The 20841-nt window shown below is 41.6% G+C and overlaps 1 protein-coding gene across 1 annotated transcript; it reads left to right on the top strand.

Annotated features, from left to right (window-relative positions):
- The first annotated feature begins 966 nt into the window (after window positions 1-966).
- Window positions 967-18403, top strand: ggh (gamma-glutamyl hydrolase (conjugase, folylpolygammaglutamyl hydrolase)). The gene is made up of 9 exons (XM_034180470.1): window positions 967-1108; window positions 13352-13460; window positions 13572-13622; window positions 14539-14623; window positions 14698-14836; window positions 17518-17624; window positions 17782-17872; window positions 17963-18097; window positions 18214-18403. The coding sequence occupies exons 1-9, from the start codon at window positions 1036-1038 to the stop codon at window positions 18327-18329; spliced, it is 906 nt and encodes a 301-aa protein (XP_034036361.1). The 5' UTR covers window positions 967-1035; the 3' UTR covers window positions 18330-18403.
- Window positions 18404-20841: the final 2438 nt, after the last annotated feature.

The raw sequence follows: 20841 nt of genomic DNA, 5'->3' as shown, positions 1-20841 counted from the left end.
ATTATTGATCCTAAGTAGTCTGCAGTCATTTATTGTTTGTTATTCCATTTCACAAAAATACGGACATTAAGTATTATTTGGATTTGGAATGCTATCTCAATAAAAATAATGTTTTTACTGCGAGGTAGCTGACAAAACAAAGTGGTGATAAGGACGATCAGTTCAGAGATATTATTTTTATAATTTTCACAATTGCTCCGAAAATTTTAGTTTGAACATCATTCGTTTCTATAATTTACAAATTTATTACAAGTTCATTTTGTTGGAAATTCAATTTGAAATACAGTACTATCAATAAATTACTTCACCATGAATGGGATGCTTTAATTGTGAAGGACCAGTTGTTTCCTATAAACGGAAGTTTAAATATAACAGAACTCTGACTGTAGACAGGCACACTAAAAAAAAAATACAATTTTTTCTTTTCAAAATTAATTGTTTCGAAAGCTGATCATCATCCTGACAAAATGTCTCTTGGAACTCTAAAAGACACGGAAACGCAACAGCAAAGGTACGTCACTTCCGGGCAGATTTTTGTTTTGAGTTGACACGGCATTTATTTATTTATTTGCTGTTCTGCTTTAATTTTGCATGTCAGTGAAAAACACTTAATACTGGAGCTAAAAACTATTATGAATAGAATTTTATGAGTCGATTATGCATAAAAATGTGCACAGTAACAAAGAAGGAGGCGGGAACCAGCCGGTCCTACGTCTGTGTGAGCCAATCAGAAGCACTCAGTGGTTGTCTGCCCTGAGGCGGGGAGCAACCAAAACTTAATTTTGGTCAGACTGGGCAAAGTTCGCGTGACAACACAGGGCTTTTTGATAGGATTTAGTTAACCTTTTTTATCTAGTTATTTTTATTTATTTATTTTTTGTCACTCCTTCGTCGATGCTCCACATCTGTAGTTTCACAATTGTACAGTTGGTGGCGGTAATGCAACATTCTGGATGCCAACCGCCAATAAATTGCAAGAAGAAGCAGCTGCAGCAGCAGCAGTAGCTCGTGTGTCGTGACTTGTTTTGGTCGAAAATGGTCGTGTTTTTGTATTTTTTGTTGTTGCCAGTTTATTCGGCAGTCAAGAGAAACGACAGTCCAGTTATCGGTAAGGTCAAAATGACAATAGCAGCGTGAATGTATGCTAGTTTATCACACGATAGTAGAAAGTACATTTCATGCTTAATTTGTCGTCATCTAAAAGCCATGTGCGTCATTGAAACTGTTAGAATTGTTATATATTTTTGTGTTAAAACTTATTTTATTTTTCCTTCCGTTGATTAAGTCTGTTTCAACCATCATTTTCACTTTTGAGTTTATAAATAATGAAAACTCTTTCTATCCCCGCTCCACCCTGCTCACAGAACCCTGTGGCACCCCTTTGTGGAAACAAATTCAGAACACAGACCATCAGATTTAAAAATAATAATAACCTTTATTTAACCAGGTAGAGTTCCACTGAGATTGAAGCCTCTTTTGCAACAAAGACCTGGCCAAGAAAGGCAGCAGCACATGTCATCATGGACAGTTTAACATCAACAACGATGGTGATCAATAAAATACAATCGACTTGATCATAATAACATTGCACATGATATAAATTATCAGGCAGATTTAGTTTTAGAAACATAGGGACTGCATAAACGAATCCCATTTCCAGTCTCATTAAAATAACTGGAAGGTGTTCAAGGAAGTCAGTCTGGACAGTTTCAGTTCAGATTGGAGAACGTTCCAATCAAAGGAAGCTGAAAAACTAAAGGCATTCTTTCCTGATTCGGTGAAGACACGAGGTACATGGAAACATAACATGTCATTGATAGCTATTCCTCAGAGAGAGATTTAATAACTTTCCAAAATTTCTGTGGCTGTTTAGGTTATTAGTGGTGACAGACAAAGATGGTGGTGTAGATGTTCACCATCATTGTTTGTGGCAGGTTGAGCTTCCTCAGCTGCCGTAGAAAGTACATCCTCTGTTTTGTTCTCTTGATGAGAGAGCTGACGTTCAGCTCCTACTTGAGGTCCTGGTAATAGTGATCCATAGGTAGCAGAAGGACTCTATAATCAGTCAATCAATCAATTTTTTTATATAGCGCCAAATCACAACAAACAGTTGCCCCAAGGCGCTTTATATTGTAAGGCAAGGCCATACAATAATTATGTAAAACCCCAACGGTCAAAACGACCCCCTGTGAGCAAGCACTTGGCTACAGTGGGAAGGAAAAACTCCCTTTTAACAGGAAGAAACCTCCAGCAGAACCAGGCTCAGGGAGGGGCAGTCTTCTGCTGGGACTGGTTGGGGCTGAGGGAGAGAACCAGGAAAAAGACATGCTGTGGACAATGGCAACTGGGGAGTCACACAGGACTGGGTTCTTTCTGAAGTCAACAACCATCCTCACTGTCTTGAGGGTGTTGAGCTCCAGCTTGTTCTATTTGCACCAGGACACCAGGTGACCGATCTCTGTCTGTAGACAGACTCGTCCCCATCTTTTACTTGTTCACACGCCAGAATGTCAAGAATTTTGGCCAGCACTGCTCGATTAGATGTTGGTGTATAATTAGTTAAAATCACTGGATAGCAGTCTTTTAGTAAAGGGAGAACAAAAGCTGATTTACATACTATAGTGAAGCAGATGACAGAATATCTACAGAGGCACCAAGCACCAAATTTGGCACAAATACTTCTTAGACATCATCCTTTGTAGAAGAATATGAGCCACCTAAATTTTCATTTGGCAGCCAGGTAGGTGCAAATTATTGGTTGTGCTAATAAGATTAATAAACAGAATAGTTTTGATGTGTTGAATGTTTGGTCTCCAAAGTAAAGGTCATAAAAGGTCGACGTCCATTGGATTCTATGACATGTGACATATGTTACCCTGTAACATGATAACGAAGTGTGACACATGGTGCAAACTATTCCTTTTTAAAACCCTATTACCTCAACCAATAATTTGCACCACTTTTTATCAGAATTGGACCAACTTTAACTTTTGACCCCTGTACAAACTGAAACTGACCTTTGTCACTATTTTTGCTCTTTCTACCCCATGACTCCATAATATTCAGTCATAGATAGACCAAACTATACCTTTTTTGGAATCTTCATGATCAGACAAATAATGTGGTATAGCTTTCAACATGATCACAAGGGAATTTCATTAATTTCCACTGTAAGGTTAAAACGATATGCAAGAAGCTCCGCTAGAAAATCAGCTGCTCGCTTCAAAAAGTAAGGATCAATGAAATCAGGGCCACATGATTTCCTACGATCTAAAGCTTTAAGAGCTTGATGAACTTCCTGAACAGAGAAAGATATAAAGTTGGCAGGCTGACCAGTGTACATTGCGAGGCCTTGCAAGATTTCACAGCGATGGATCTCACAGAGTCAAACAAAGAGCCAGAAGATAAAAAAATGTTTGTTAATACAATTCAACATCTCCATCCTAACATAGACAGGAACAGTATCCTTTAAAACGTGTGAGAGCTGTTACTCACAGAGATCTAATAACTTTCCAAAGTTCCTGTGGGCTGTTGAGGTTATTAGTGGTGACAGACAAATAATATTCTGATTTGACTTTCTTTATAAAAGAAGAACATTTGTTTCTTAGTTTTCAAAACAGCGATCAGTGAAGGAGTGGAAATTAAAAGTATTCATTTCACTGAGCGCTTTTAAATCCACATTGAGAGCACTTGAGGCCAACTCCATAATATGCACTTGGTAAATTATAGTATGCCTGTAATTTAAATTTTTCTCATCTTTTTATTTGCCCTTTGTTTGTGTAAAAGTGTAACCGTGCTTTGTATTTGCTGCTGTTTATCTTGGCCAGGACTCCTTTGGAAAAGATGTTCTAAATCTCAAAAGGAGTTTTTCTGGTAAAAAATAAAAAACATGCCACTCACGGGATTCAAACCTGAAAAGCGCTAAACAGTAGACAGGAGTCTTACCGCTGCACCACAACCATAGTTACAAAACACATGCGTAAAATCCTTCAAATAAATAAGGAGGGAAGTGTATTTATTAAAAAAAAAACAGTGAAACGATATATGAAAGAGGATGTTAATTTATGACATATTTTCCTGCCTAACCCCCAAAATACTAGCCGATGTTAAATGACACAACAGGTAAGTTGGAGCAAACTTTGCCGCACAGAGATCTGTGCTGGACTGATTCTGTCTGCTTGTCTTGTTCAGCGATTGGACACAAACACTTCAAGTTCAGTGGCTGAGAGAAAAGGAGGCTGGAGATAATTATCATACCACACAAATTTCGTTTTTACGCGCATCGTGAAGTGCACAGACGCGTGTATTTTACGCGCATTGTGGCCATCTGAACTGTGTTTTTTTTTTTTTTTTTTTAAGGGTTCCATTGCGGCGTAAAAACGGCATGTTGTTTGACACATTAAGCCGCATTTAATGGCATCTTTAATTACAGCGTAAAAAGTGCCGTAATAACTGATAAAATGGTATTTTTTACTGCGTATTTTTGGTGAAACGCGTCTGAAAGTGGCATAATTGTGGCACTGTTGGCTTGCCATAGAACTGTGGGATAGCTCACACCCACAGATTGAGCTCGCCGGACTACTTTTGCGAAACTGCTCAGTAGAGGTGGGTGATACTGGGAATTTTAGTATTGATCTGATACCAAGTAAATACAGGCCCAGTATCGCTGATATTGATACTTTTCATATTTAAGCTTCATAGATCCAAAGGATCCAAAAGACCTAGGATAGAATTTCGACAAACATTGTACGTGACAACAAAATACTTTATTATCACAATGAACATTTTTGTTTTAAAAAATATCACTCAACACAACTTAAAATCTCCTGAGGTAGAGGGCTGACAAACCACAATACAATTAACACACCACAACAAATACTGTAAACAGTGTCAGGGCCAGGGAATGGGGGATCCCAGACAGCAAATGGGTACAGGCCGGATGTAGTCCAACATCTGGTACCAATCCTGAAAACAGATTCGGTCCAGACAGTTTTTATACCCTGGCCCAGATCCGGCACGGCTCCGCTTTGCAGTTCTGGAACAGATCCGGACCAGATCTGAACTGGATCCGCAAAAGACCAACCGTTTACAGACCATATCTGGTACGGATCTGGGGCAGATGTGGACCGCATCACAGCACCATGGCAGGAACAAGTTTTACAGGGGTAAGTTCCGTGGATCCAAGGAAACTGATTTGTATCTATAACACACAGATCAGTGTCCCTGGACTTATAAAACTTGATTGTCGTAAAGAAACAAACCGCTTTGCAATAAGCATTTAAAAAAGCCTCAGTGACGATCACGATTACAGAGTACAGAGTTTCTTCTTCTTTGTCTTTCGGCTGTTCCCGTTAGGGGTCGCCACAGCAGATCAATCGTTTCCATCTCACCCTGTCCTCTGTATCTTCCTCTGTCACACCAACCACCTGCATGTCCTCTCTCAGCACATCCGTGAACCTCCTCTTTGGTCTCCCTCTTCTCCTCCTGCCTGGTGGCTCCATCCTCAGCATCCTTCTCCCTATATACCCTGGGTCCCTCCTCTGCACATGTCCAAACCATCTCAATCTCACCTCTCTGACTTTGTCTCCAAACCGTCCCACCTGCGCTGTCCCTCTGATATGTTCATTCCTAATCTTGTCCATTCTTGTCACTCCCAAAGAGAATCTCAACATCTTCAGCTCTGCCACCTCCAGCTCTGCCTCCTGTCTTTTTGTTAGTGCCACTGTCTCACAAATCACTCCTGCCACCTTTCTCCACCCACTCCACTCTGCCTGCACTCTCTTCTTCACCTCTCTACCACACTCTCCATTACTTTAAACAGTTGACCTCAAATATTTAAACTCATCTACTTTCACCACTTCTGCTCCTTGTAACTGCACTATTCCACTGGGCTCCCTCTCATTCACACACATGTACTCAGTCTTGCTTCTAGTGACTTTCATTCCCCTTCTCTCCAAAGCATATCTCCACTTCTCCAGACTAGACACAACTTGCTCTCTACTCTCACTACAGATCACAATGTCATCTGCAAACATCATAGTCCATGGGGACTCCTGTCTGATCTCATCTGTCAACCTGTCCATCACCACTGCAAACAAGAAAGGACTCAGAGCTGATCCTTGGTGTAATCCCACCTCCACCTTGAATGAGTCTGTCATTCCGACTGTGCATCTCACCGCTGTCACACTATTCTTGTACATGTCCTGCACTACCCTAACATACTTCTCTGCCACTCCAGACTTCCTCATACAATACCACAACTCTTCTCTTGGCACCCTATCATAAGCTTTTTCTAAGTCCACAAACACACAATGTAACTCTTTCTGTCCTTCTCTGTACTTTTCCAACAGTATTCTCAGAGCAAAAATTGCATCTGTAGTGCTCTTTCTCGGCATGAAACCATATTGCTGCTCACAGATCTTCACCTGTTTTCTAAGCCTAGCTTCTACTACTCTTTCCCATAACTTCATGCTGTGGCTGATCAGCTTTATGCCTCTGTAGTTACTGCAGCTCTGCACATCACCCTTGTTCTTGAAAATAGGAACCAGCACACTTTGTCTCCACTCCTCAGGCATCCTCTCACTTTCCAAGATTTTATTAAACAATCTGGTTAGAAACTCTACTGCCATGTCTCCTAGACATTTCCATGCCTCCATTGGAATGTCATCTGGACCACCTGCTTTTCCACTCTTCATCCTCTTCATAGCAGCCCTCACTTCTTCCTTGCTAATCTCTTTTACTTCCTGATTTACTCTCACCACATCATCCAGCCTTTTTCTCTCGCTCATTTTCTTTATTCATCAACTCTTCAAAATATTCCCTCCACCTTCTCAGCACACACTCCTCACTTGTCAGCACATTACCATGTGCATCTTTTACCACCCTAACCTGCTGCACATCCTTTCCAGCTCTGTCCCTTTTTCTGGACAATCGGTACAAGTCCTTTTCTCCTTCCTTACTATTCAACTTCTTGTACAGCTCACAATATGCCTTTTCCTTTGCTTTTGCTACTTCTCTTCTCGCCTTACGCCGCATCTCCTTGTACTCCTGTCTACTTTCTTCATCTCTCCGACTATCCCAAAACTTTTTCGCCAACCTCTTTCTCCTTATGCTTTCCTGGACCTCTTCATTCCACCACCAAGTCTCCTTGTCTTCCTTCCACTGTCCAGATGTCATACCCAGTACTGCCCTAGCTGTCTCCCTCACCACATCTGCAGTACTTTTCCAGTTGTCCAAAATTGCTTCCTCTCCAACTAGTGCTTCTCTCACCTGCTCGCTAAATTTCACACAACAGTCTTCCTCCTTCAGCTTCCACCATCTGATCCTTTGTTGAGCTCTCACTCTCTTCTTCTTCTTTACCTCTAAAGTCATCCTACAAACAACCATCCTATGCTGTCTAGTGACACTCTCTCCTGCTACCACCTTACAGTCTGTGATTTCTTTTAGCTTGCATCTCCTATAAAGAATGTAGTCCACCTGTGTGCACCTTCCTCCACTCTTATATGTTACCCTGTGCTCCTCCCTTTTCTTAAAGTAGGTATTCACCACAGCCATTTCCATCCTTTTTGCAAAATCAACTACCATCTGTCCTTCCCCATTCCTATCCTTGATACCATATCTACCCATTACTTCCTCATCACCTCTGTTCCCTTCACCAACATGCCCATTGAAGTCTGCTCCTATCACCACTCTTTCATGCTTGGGCACACTCTCTACCACCTCATCTAACACACTCCAGAAATCTTCTTTCTCCTTCATCTCACAATCTACCTGTGGGGCATATGCACTGATGATATTCATCATCACCCCTTCAATTTCCAACTTCACACTCATCAGCCTGTCAGACACTCGCTTAACCTCCAACACACTTTTAACATACTCTTCCTTTAAAATGACCCCAACACCATTTCTCTTCCTGTCCTCACCATGGTACAACAACTTGTACCCACCGCCGATGCTCCTGCTCTTACTTCCCTTCCACTTGGTCTCTTGCACACACAGTATGTCTGCCTTTCTCCTCTCCATCATATCAGCCAGCTCTCTCCCTTTACCAGTCATACTACCAACATTCAAAGTCCCCACTCTCATTTCCACCCTTCTAGTTTTGTTCTTCTCCCGCTGTTCGTGGCAACGTTTTCCTCCTCTTCTTCGTCGTCTTCGCCCAGCAGTAGCCCAATTTCCACCGGCACCCTGTTGGGCAATAGCACCGGTGGCGGACGTTGTTAACCCGGGCCGCGACCGATCCGGTATGGGAATTCGATTCTGAGTCTGCATAGTTGGGTTGGCTTGTTTTACGCCGGACGCCCTTCCTGACGCAACCCTCCTCATTTATCCGGGCTTGGGACCGGCACTCAGAATGTACTGGCTGCACACCCCATGTGGCTGAGTTAGAGTACAGAGTTTACAACTGCTAATAGATAGTTTCTACCGAGTGCAGATAAAATTGCTTATCTTTATGCCCCATGTTCCTGCCACGGTGCTGTGATGCGGACCACATCTGTCCCAGATCCGTGCCAGATATGGTCTGTAAACGGTTGGTGTTTTGCGGATGCAGTTCAGATCTGGTCCGGATCTGTTCCAGAACTGTAAAGCGGAGCTGTGCCGGATCTGGGCCTGGGGGCAAAAACTGTCTGGACCGGATCTGTTTTCAGGATTGGTACCAGATGTTGGTCTACATCCGGCCCGGATCTATTTGCTGTCTGGGATGTCTCTCCTCTCGGTTTCTGCAGCTCCGCGTTTTCTGCTGCATGGTTTTTCATGTGCTTGTAGAGGTTAGTTGTGTTTCCACTGTATTTAACAGCCCTATTGCAAACTGTACAGCTTGCTGTTGATTCATTTTCTGCGGTTTCTCCGTAGTGTCATGTGTTGACTCGAGGAGAGCGCTGAGTGGGCGGGGGAGGGTGCCCTGCTCCGTGTTGTGTGGCACAGTGCAGCGCTGCTCTTACAGACAGAGAGTAGACTTTGATGAATCTGCGTGCGCAGCAGTCAGTGCATGTGGGAGAGGAAAAAAAGCTTGAATATTGATCTTTTACACAAGGATCGTTCAGTATCAATACCAGCGTTATTATCGATATTAGGATCGATCCACCCACCTCTACTGCTCAGCGTGCCGCTCTCGTTGGAGTGACTGTCTCTTCCCAAACAAATCTCTTTCAGTGCAGCTTCTTGTTCTGACTTTAACGCGAAGTTAACACCCAAGTCTTTCATCGCCAACTGTAAATGGTAATCAAAACATTCCAATCGTATCTTTCTGAATTCTTCCGCATCAAACTCCATCATGTCAGTGTTTACAGTGTACTTGAGCAATAACAAGTGAAGTTGCTCATAAACCTTAAGTTTCTTAAATATTTATTATGGCCACTCTTAAAACTTCCGTTATTTTAATAATTTTATTACTGTTAAATTTTAGAATGAATTTAGATAAGATACGAGGTCTATTAGAAAAGTATCCGACCTTATTATTTTTTTCAAAAACCATATGGATTTGAATCACGTGTGATTACATCAGACATGCTTGAACCCTCGTGGGCATGCGAGAGTTTTTTCACGCCGGTCGGTTACGTCATTCGCCTGTGGGCAGTCGTTGAGTGAGGAGTCGTCCACCCGCTCGTCGATTTTTTTCATTGTTTAGGAATGGCTCAGAGACTGTTGCTTTGTTTGATAAAAATTTTTTCAAAACTGTAAGGCACAACTGAGTGGACACCATTCAATAAATTCAGCTGGTTTTCAGTAAAAATTTTAACGGCTGATGAGAGCTTTTGGTCTGGTAGTGTCGCTTTAAGGACGGTCCACGGCGCCTGACGGCGATCTGCGCTTCGAGGCGGCAGCGTCTCGCCGTTTCAAGTTGAAAACTTCCACATTTCAGGCTCTGTTGACGCAGTAAGTCGTCAGAGAACAGAGAACTTTCAGAAGAAGTCGGCATGAGGAGTTTATTCGGACATTCCATTGTTAACGGTCATTTTGTAATGAAAGAACGTGCGGGCAGAGTCGCATGTCGGGCTGGACCCGACCGCGGGGGGTCGCGGCAGGAAAAACACCTCCGTTGGAAATCTTAACGGGCAAGTTGGAACATGCCCAAGCTGTTAAACAATTTCTCAGTTACTCACTTGTTGAAAGCCATTAAAAGCCGCCTAAATTCTACAAATGGTTTTCAACACGGAGGTGTTTTTCCTGTCGCGGCGCATACAGATTTGCCGAGTCGTCACGGAAACGACTCGGCGAATTTGCGCGTACGTCTTTCATTAAAAAAATGTCCTTAAACAGTGGAATGTCCGCATAAATTCCTCATGCCGGCCTCTTCTGAATCTTCTCTGTTCTCTCACGATGTCCTGGGTGAATTAAGCCTTAAATTAGGATGTTTTCAGCTCGAAACAGGCCGACGACAGCGCCTGGAAGCGCTGCAAGACGTCCCGCTCCGTGGGAAGTCCTTACACCGACAGAAACACCCCATAATCTCTCATCAGCTGTTAAACTTTTCACAGAAAACCAGCTTAATTTCTCGAATAGTGTCCACTCGGATATTCCTCACAGGTCCAGAAAAAATTTTGATAAAGCAACGCGCGCCGTCTCGAGCAGCGTGTGAAACAAAGGAATTCAGCCGAGAGGGCGGGACCACATCTCACTCAAGGCCTGCCCACAGGGAAATGACGTCAGCGACACGCGTGAAAAAACTCACGCATGCGCACGAGGGTTCAAGCATGATTGGTGTAATCGCATGTCATTCAAATCCATATAGTTAAAAAAAAAAATAAAAGGGTCGGTTTATTATCTAAGAGACCTCGTATACTCATTATTTCACAGGAATATATCACAATTATCTGGGAACTAATTTTTGCGCAGGAATTCATCAAGCACGTCATCCGCAGGCGCATACTAACACAGTATTACCAGAAACTGGACAGTTGTTCGGTGAGAGTGTGTCCACACTCTCACGAGCGCCACTACCTTAGCTTATGACAAGCTAAAAGTGGACGTTCTCGTTATGGCCGAACAACTCTCCAGTTTCTGGGGATTCTGTGTTAGTACACGCCCGCAGCCGAGGTGCTTGTTGAATTCCTGAGCAAAAAGTACTTCCTAGATAATTGTAAGAGTATATCTCATCTACATTAATTCTAAAATTTACCACTAATATAATTATAAAAATAACTGAAGTTTTAAGAGTGTCTGTCTGTAATAAATATTTAAGAAACTTAAAGTTTATGAGCAACTTCACCTGTTATTGCTCAAGCACACTGTAAAGACTGACACAATGGAGTCTGATGCGGAAGAGTTCAGAAAGATATGATTGGAATGTTTTGATTACCATTTACAGTTGGCAATGAAAGACTTGGGTGTTAACTTCGTGTTGAAGTCAGAACAAGAAGCTGCACTGAAAGTGATCTATCTGGGAAGAGACACATTCTCCAATGAGAGCAGCACGCTGAGCAGGGTAGTGAAAGTAGTCCAGCGAGCTCAATCTATGGGCGCGAGCTATCCCACAGTTCCATAATAGCAGAAATGTCGGTCCAGTGAGAGCGGCACTCTGAGCAGGGTGTCCACGCTCGTCTCGCTCTCTTCCGGGTCTCACGTGCGAGGTCAAAGAGCAAGAGGTGTAAACTGCAGTCTCTGGGCGTGATCATGACCGACTGTGGGCAGCGAGAATGACAGAGACTTTGATTATTTTACCTGTTGGAGTGTTGATTCATTGAAAGTTTTTTTTTTTGTGTGGAAACGTGGTATTGGTGTCCAAGGAAGAAAAACTGAAGTTTATGCTGCACACAAACTGAAAATTCAGGTTTTGCCCGACTCGACCCACTGCTGACCCACGCAGTGTCAATTCGTAAACATAGAATCAGCTGATCACTGTTTTGCTTTGCAGACCTATAAATCTTGTGCACTGTGTTTGTATTTCCATCACGATCCGGATCATGATGCTAACGCGTTAGCATGTCTATGGCATTTTCAATGTTAAAAGTTAGCATTAAGCAGTTGCAGCTGTCATCACGTTCGGGTGCATTTGTTTTCAAATTGTAATATTTCTTACATTTATTTTTGTTTATATATTAATAATCTAATGATTATTATATACAATTTTAGAGAAAGAGACAAAAAGAAATAGATCACTGTGCCAAGGAGGGAATCTCTTTAGGGTCAGTGACCCTATGGCCTTGTTTAGAGAAGTGTTTCATAAATCTAAAAAAAAATCATATATTTGCAGTTTAGTTGAATAATAAATTGAATTTTATCTATTTGTTTTTGTCTATAAGCACATGCAATATCAATATCAGTGCTCAGATGACATTAGCTTCTGGAAAGGTGCAAGTTGCAATAAACTGTGATGCCAAGCGCTAAGGATACATGCTATCCAGTCACAGCAGATGAAACATTTTTTACTACTGAGCAAACATCATTGTTAGACTTGTGTAGGTTCAATGATTCCACGGCGTGTACATGTTATGGCGTCAGTGACCCCATGGCCTTGGCGGAGGTTTGCACTCTCTGAGTGCTTCTAGTGTTTATTATGGATTTAGACAGTTGTTTGACTGATGCTGTCAATGTCCGACCGAGCGTCTATTTACTTTGTTACACCTCTCGACCTTTGAACCAACCTGGTCGTGCATGCTTACGTATTTTATTGTTCTTCTTTTAAAAAGTATATAGTTTTACTGATTTTGACGTGACACACTTGTGTGGTTCTATTGTGCAAAAAAAAAAAAAGTCAAAGACTAGAAAAGACTCCATATGTCACATGTTCTGGATCATATGATCTTGATTAAAAACAACAATAACAAATCACTCATTTTCTGGAATATCCGTCTGCTCACCAAGTTTTATTAACATGCTCTCCCAACTTTTTTTTGAGTAAAATTTTGCCTTGCACTGAATTTCATTGAAATCTGTTCATAACTTCTTGAGTTACCCTGCTAACACACAAACAAACCTATGAAAATATTACTTCCTTTGCAAAGGTAATAAGAATTCGAAATTGTGCTTTGCATGAAGCCATTGTGTCTTTGGTGTTGACGGGAGCTCCATTTTGCTGAGACGTGCCACCAGCATTGCCATGACCTATTTATATTTATGCCACCGATTCACAAGATGACGCCTATTTCAGAGACTTTTCTGTTCTTCCTCTTGATCAGTACTTGAACCAATAGAAATACAGTTTTCCATGTCGCTTTCATTCAGCCAGTTCAAAGTGAGTGGGACTTAAAGAGCATCACATATCTCATTTCTTGTCTGCATGTTGTTTGATTTACACTGAATGTCCTTCCTGGTGCACCGCCAGATGTACACAAAGAACTAGACAAGTCACTTTGTTGAAGTACTTTGTAGAAGTTTTTAAACCTGTATTTTTTTCCCCCCTGACAAGGTATTTTGTCCCAAGAGGTATACAAGCCGACACAGTCTGGTTCAGCATTTATTGCTGCGTCCTATGTCAAATTCCTAGAATCAGCAGGAGCGAGGGTTGTTCCAGTCATGTGAGTTATGTGTATGTCTTCAGGAAATAAAAAAAAAAAAACTTTGGAACAAACTGTTCATTCACCAGTCGTATGGGCACTAATCTCTAAAATTCAGTTCCATTTCTACAGGATTAACCGGACAATGGAGGAGTATAAGACACTGTTCAATTCAATTAACGGGTAAATTTTTTTATACATTTTTTTTCTGTGCATTTTAGTGCTGTAATTAAAAAATTAGTTTCAGTGTGAAAAATGTTTTTTTTTTTTTTTCCTGTTTGAAATACAAAAAGTTTGTACTTAATGATATTTAGTTTAGTTTGACTGACACTTGCACATGCAGTCCCTTTGATTCCCCACAATGACAAATTTTACTTTTGTATTGAAATGCAGTTACTTCAGAGTACCGATTGATTGATTGATTCACTTATTCATTACCGATTTCCACTCACTCCCATTAAGGAACACCAGTAGAGCTGGAGCCTGTCCAAGAGAAGTAGCTTTATTGCTATGGTAAACTGTAAAATTATATCAAATTTTATTGTTGGTAAAGTTTTTGTAACCCAAAAAAGTTGGGGCGATATGGAAAATTCTGCAACAAAAATCCAACAAACAAAAAACAAAAATGCACTGATCCTTAAATTTACTTTGACTTTGATTTATTGAAGAAAGTATGAACATAAAATATTTCATATTTTGTGTAGTCAAGTTCACTTTATTTGATAATACACATCAATTTCTGAATTTAAGACCTGCAAAACATTCCAAAAAAAAAAAAAAACTGATCGGACTGTTTATTCTAAATATAAGGATTAAATCATCACTTTCTCAGCTATTTTCTTGGGGCAAGTCATGGGACGAATACATTGCAGAAGTTGCGGATCACCGGTGTAGAGGTTGTGGTGTCACGAAGTGCAAAGTGCTCCAGTTTTTCTGTAGAAAGTTTAGAATTTGTGTGGTAGCACTAATTAGCAGGTATTGATAGCGTGAAAGTATGAACGTAATCAGCATTAGGAACACTTCCTAACAAGAACACATGCTTCAAAGAGTTTTTGGTTTCTTTGAGAGTGGAAACTCAGATCCTTTCTGTCTTGGACAGGATCCTTTTTCCAGGTGGAGCAAACAGCATCGTCTCATCGAGCTATGCGAAGACAGCAAGGATCTTTTATGACCTAGCTATTGAGGTAAAAGAGTTAACAGGCTTTATTGCACAGATTTTGTGCTGCAGTTTTTTTGTTTAAATTGTGTGATGTTTCAGGCAAACAAGAGAGGTGACTATTTTCCTGTGTGGGGCACCTGTCTGGGATTTGAGCTGCTGAATTATTTGACAAGCAATAAGTTAATTTTGATAAAAACCAACACCAACAATGTGTCGTTGCCCCTGAACTTCACTAAAGGTGTGTATGAACACACTCATCAGAGTTTCTGTCATTCCTTTGTGTATTGTTGTTGCTGAACCTGATATTTTACATTTCACTCCCTGAATGTATTTTGAACATGAGTTGGGTAATTTATGTGTCAAACATTGGCTGCAGGGCATGTCATCAGCATAGTCATTTTTTTTTAAATCATAAAATATATTTTTACTTTTTTACTCGATTTTTCATTAAAAATGTACAGTTACATGCTTTTTCTTTGTCACTGTGTCACATTGTTAAAATGCATGTTCCAGCCTACATCTAATTAATTAATTAATTACTTAAGAAATCTAATCTCGACCCGAGTGTATTGAAAAACTATAGGCTGATATCAAATCTATCATTGTGCTCTAAAATTCTGGAAAAAGTGGTTTCACGACAGCTCGTGGACTATCTTACTGAGAATAATCTCTTTGAGCCACTGCAGTCTGCTTTTAGAAAATATCAGTCCACAGAGACAGCTCTCACTAAAGTGGTGAATGATGTTCTGCTTGCAATAGATTCGGACACCACTACGGTTCTGGTGCTGTTAGATCTCAGTGCTGCATTTGATACCGTGGATCATCATATTCTACTCGATAGGCTGGAAAATCATTTTGGGATTACTGGGAGTACTCTTGCATGGTTGACATCATACCTGACCAGTCGTTCTCACTGTGTTTTATACAGTAACACTACCTCTAACCTTAGTGACATGAAATTTGGGGTTCCACAGGGGTCCGTCTTAGGCCGCCTGCTTTTCTCCCTTTATATAGCACTGCTTGGTGACATATTGTGGGATTTTGGGATTACCTTTCACTGCTATGCTGATACTCAGTTATACATGCCAGTAACTGCTGGTAATCTCATCCACATAAAATCCTTAGAAGATTGCCTTGCATCAGTGAGAAGTTGGATGTCCAGCAACTTCCTATTTTTAAACTCTGATAAGACTGAAATGATGGTTTTTGGTCCAGTGAGAGATCAGCATCAATTTGACCAGTTAACGCTCAGCCTCGGCTTGTGTGCCATACATCACACGGACAAAGTGAGGAACCTTGGGGTAATTTTTGATCCTACATTGTCCTTTGGCCTCCACATTAGAAATATTGCGAGGACTGCTTTTTTCCACTATAGAAAAGATTTCGTCCCATCCTGTCTATGGCTGATGCTGAGACCCTGATCCATGTGTTTATCTCTTCTAGATTGGACTACTGCAGTGTTCTATTTTCTGGTTTACCGCAGTCCAGCATTAGGGCTCTCCAATTGGTTCAAAATGCTGCTGCCAGACTTTTGACATGAAGCAGAAAGTTTGACCACATTACACCCATTTTGGCATCTCTTCACTGGCTTCCTGTCCCAGTGAGATCAGATTTTAAGGTTCTGCTACTAGTCTATAAAATTGTTCACAGACTGGCACCTCCCTACTTAGCTGACGTAATTAAACCCTACGTTTTGGTCCGAGCTCTGCGTTCTCAGGGTGCAGGACTACTTTGTGTACCTTGAGTCAATAAAAAGTCTGCATGTCACAGAGCTTTCTCTTATCATGCCCCTGTTCTGTGGAATGATCTCCCTGTGTCAACAAAACAGTCAGATTCTGTGGAGACTTTCAGGTCCAGACTTAAGACATAGCTATTTTCCCTTTCGTATGGCTAGCATACTGGTATAGTATGTTACTATGCTTTATACTCTTAAATTAATTTTATTCGTAAATAGAGTGGGCCCAGGCCTCAACTTTATCTAAATTCTGGGTCTTTTAGTGAAGCTTAGGGCTAGTGGTCGGCGATCACCTTAGTATTTCTTCTGTTTTTCTTGTTGCTTAATGCTGACAAATTATACTGTATTTGCTGTCTTTCTGATGCCTGATTCTGTTTTTTTACTCTCTGTTTGAGGTGCGGCTCCATCCAGAGATGGGTGTGGTGCCTGTTTCTGTAACCCTCCTGTCCTGTGCACTGACATTTCCTATATATTTGTTTTGTGGATTGTTTTGTAATTTGTGTCTGTAGCATGGCCCAAGCAGAGGCTCACCCCTTTGAGTTTGGTCCACTTGAGGTTTCTTCCTCAGAAGAAGTTTATTCTTACCACTGTCACCTGTGTGCTTGCTCTGCGGGTTGGTAAGGTTAGATCTTACTTGTTTGAAGCACCTTGAGGCAACTTTGTTGTGATTTGGTGCTATATAAATTGAAAAAATTAAATTGAAATAGTATTGAGGAAGTGGTTGAGCAGCCTGTCTGCTCTGTGTCAGCCTGATCCCGTCAGATCTCAGAAGCTAAGCAGTGCAGGATCTGGTTAGTACTTGGATGGGAGACCTCTTCGGAACAGCAGTGGCTGGCTGTGTGTGTTTCTTCAGGTAAAACTGGAGTTGCGTCAGGAAGGGCATCCGGCGTAAAACATGTACAGTGCGGATCTGGCTGTGTCCGCTGTGGCGACCCCGAACAGGGGAGCAGCCGAATGGACAACAGCAAGAACAACAACAACAACATTGAGGAAGTGGTTGAACAAAATCTCTGTGGCGATCTGTCGATTTATTAATAGGAATGAGGTGAAAAAGAAACTGGGGACGCACATAAAATAGAAATGTTTAAAAGCCCAAAGGTGTGTGTGAACTTTCCATCTCCACTGGATGTCCAAGTGGTATTATTTAATGTCTTGTTTTAATGAGCGTATTCTCTCACTTCCAGAAGCCAAAGACAGCAGGATGTTTAAAGACTTCCCAGCTGAACTTGTGAAAGCTCTGGGTTCTGAGCCGCTGTCGACACACTGCCATAAGTGGAGTGTGGCAGTGGAGGTACGTGATTGAGAAATCAGACACGTAAACACAGTAATCATTATTACTGAGTTTAACGTGCCAATGTTTAACAGATGAACATCACAAAAATTTTCTGGAAACTTACAAAGCAAGAGGAAGAGTGCGACTAAACAAACCTTATTCTGATTATTTTCAGACTTTCAACTCAAATGAAGATCTGAGAAACTTTTACAAAGTGCTTTCCACAAACACAGATGGAAAAACAGAGTTTGTGTCAACAATTGAAGGTGGATTTGATTCTGGTTATTTGCACGTTTTGGAAAATTTTAGCGTTTTGATGAGCTCCCTTCAACGTATCTGTTTCTGCTTCACTCCAGCTTACAATTTCCCAATTTACGGCACACAGTGGCATCCAGAGAAATCTGCATTTGAGTGGACGAAACCTCACTATCCACACTGTCCGTTGGCAGTCCAGATCAACTTCTACATCGCCGCTTTCTTTGTAAACGAAGGTGTGAAGAAATTACTTAAAAAAAAAAAAAAAAAAAAAAAAAAAAAAGTTATTTAAAAGTTAATTTTGTGGCCCGACTTTTGCAATGTGTAAATCTGCGGTTTTATTTCCCTACAGCAAGAAAGAGCCAACACAGCTATGATCCTGAGGACTTAAAGAAAGCTGTGATTTACAACTACAGTCCTGTTTACACTGGAACCACATGTATGTACGAGCAAATATATTTTTTTTGATGCAGGCCAGTGATTGGCTACTTTAACATTCATACATTCATTTTCTATGAATGTTTGCAGATGACTAGATCCAGTGAAGCAGCTCTTCAGCATCTCACCATGTCATTTAGGTCCTTCAGACTTTTTTTCAGTAAACTGGTTCTTGGGAGCATGAGCATGGCTAAAACCTGTCTATCAACTTCTGTGGGGGCTCCACTCCCCAGACCCCCCCTAATTACAGCCCTCTTAACCCCTTGCCACTTCAAGCATTTTTTTAATGTAGATGTAAATTAATATTCAGTGTTCAGCTAGTTGACAGTAGGGCTGTACAATATGGCCAAATTATCGTACATCAATATTGTCACATCATTGTGATATACAGGCCTGGTATTTTTCCGGACTGAGCTGGATTTCTGGCTTTTGGATCCGGATATATGCAGCGGAGGCAACAGGTTGCCATGTAATCCCTATGCAAGGACGCGTTGTGGGTATGTAGTGATGTGGAGATGTCTGTCTGGAGTTTATACTTGACGTGGACATGTCCTGTCTCTGGCAATCAGACTGTAAGCAGAACTTATGTCCCTTTTGTCTTTTATTTAACACAATTATGACAGAGTTTGAGGGGGAGAAAACGAGGAAGTGCAGCAGCTGGTGTTTTTTTTTTTTTTTTTTCACGTGCACGTGCGAACAAATCATCTGTGAAGATAATTTTATTAATTACACAGATGTATAATAAATCAAATGGTGACTGATTTATAACAGAATTATCACAGAGTTTGAGGGGAGAAAGCGAGGAAGTGCAGCAGCAGCCGGTGTTTTTTTGTTTTGGCGACAGTGGGAAGGAAAATGACGTTTAGTGCCGGGAAATATACCGGTTCTTTGTTTAATAAGAGCCGCAAAATATACCCGGTTCTTTGTTTAATAACACGGTTTTTCATTGGTCTAGCTCAATGTGATAATCAATCATTGAATGTGTTTTAATGTGGCTTGATCTGTATCAGAACAAAAATCTTAGCATTTTGCAGGCGCCTGTTAGACAAAGCGATCAAATTAAAGAAAGAGATTATTTAGTGGATATGATTTTGACCAGTGTAGCCGATTGCCGTAAGTAGTCCTTTGTTTTTTTTTTATCTATGTACACTCAACAAAAATATAAACGCAACACTTTAGGTTTTGCTCCCATTTTGTATGAGATGAACTCAATTTTTCCACATACACAATATCACCATTTCCCTCAAATATTGTTCACAAACCAGTCTAAATCTATGATAGTGAGCACTTCTCCTTTGCTGAGATAATCCATCCCACCTCACAGGTGTGCCATATCAAGATGCTGATTAGACACCATCATTAGTGCACAGGTGTGCCTTAGACTGCCCACAATAAAAGGCCACTCTGAAAGGTGCAGTTTTATCACACAGCACAATGCCACAGATGTTGCAAGATTTGAGGGAGCGTGCAATTGGCATGCTGACAGCAGGAATGTCAACCAGAGCTGTTGCTCGTGTATTGAATGTTCATTTCTCTACCATAAACCATCTCCAAAGGCGTTTCAGAGAATTTGGTAGTACATCCAACCAGCCTCACAACCTCAGACCACGTGTAACCACACCAGCCCAGGACCTCCACATCCAGCATGTTCACCTCCAAGATCGTCTGAGACCAGCCACTCGGACAGCTGCTGAAACAATCGGTTTGCATAACCAAAGAATTTCTGCACAAACTGTCAGAAACCGTCTCAGGGAAGCTCATCTGCATGCTCGTCGTCCTCATCGGGGTCTCGACCTGACTCCAGTTCGTCGTCGTAACCGACTTGAGTGGGCAAATGCTCACATTCGCTGGCGTTTGGCACGTTGGAGAGGTGTTCTCTTCACGGATGAATCCCGGTTCACACTGTTCAGGGCAGATGGCAGACGGCGTGTGTGCCTCGTGTGGGTGAGCGGTTTTCTGATGTCAGTGTTGTGGATCGAGTGGCCCATGGTGGCGGTGGGGTTATGGTATGGGCAGGCATCTGTTATGGATGAACACAGGTGTATTTTATTGATGGCATTTTGAATGCACAGAGATACCGTGACGAGATCCTGAGGCCCATTGTTGTGCCATACATCCAAGAACATCACCTCATGTTGCAGCAGGATAATGCACGGCCCCATGTTGCAAGGATCTGTACACAATTCTTGGAAGCTAAAAAGGTCCCAGTTCTTACATGGCCGGCATACTCACCGGACATGTTTGGGATGCTCTGGACCGGCGTATACGACAGCGTGTACCAGTTCCTGCCAATATCCAGCAACTTCGCACAGCCATTGAAGAGGAGTGGACCAACATTCCACAGGCCACAATTGACAACCTGATCAACTCTATGCGAAGGAGCTGTGTTGCACTGCATGAGGCAAATGATGGTCACACCAGATACTGACTGGTATCCCCCCCAGTACACAAAACTGCACCTTTCAGAGTGTCCTTTTATTGTGGGCAGTCTAAGGCACACCTGTGCACTAATCATGGTGTCTAATCAGCATCTTGATATGGC

This window comes from Thalassophryne amazonica, chromosome 1 (assembly GCF_902500255.1).
Source record: "Thalassophryne amazonica chromosome 1, fThaAma1.1, whole genome shotgun sequence".
Lineage (NCBI taxonomy): Eukaryota > Metazoa > Chordata > Actinopteri > Batrachoidiformes > Batrachoididae > Thalassophryne > Thalassophryne amazonica.
Note: the sequence above shows the minus strand (reverse complement) of the source record. Positions and strands in the feature narration are given on the sequence as shown.

Bases quoted from the DNA above. Each gene is read 5' to 3' on its own strand.
- ggh (XM_034180470.1), top strand. From the start codon at position 1,036: ATGGTCGTGTTTTTGTATTTTTTGTTGTTGCCAGTTTATTCGGCAGTC. The intron at 14,624-14,697 runs GTAAAAGAGTTA...GTGATGTTTCAG, and splicing joins TTTATGACCTAGCTATTGAG to GCAAACAAGAGAGGTGACTA. The intron at 14,837-17,517 runs GTGTGTATGAAC...TCTCACTTCCAG, and splicing joins GCCCCTGAACTTCACTAAAG to AAGCCAAAGACAGCAGGATG.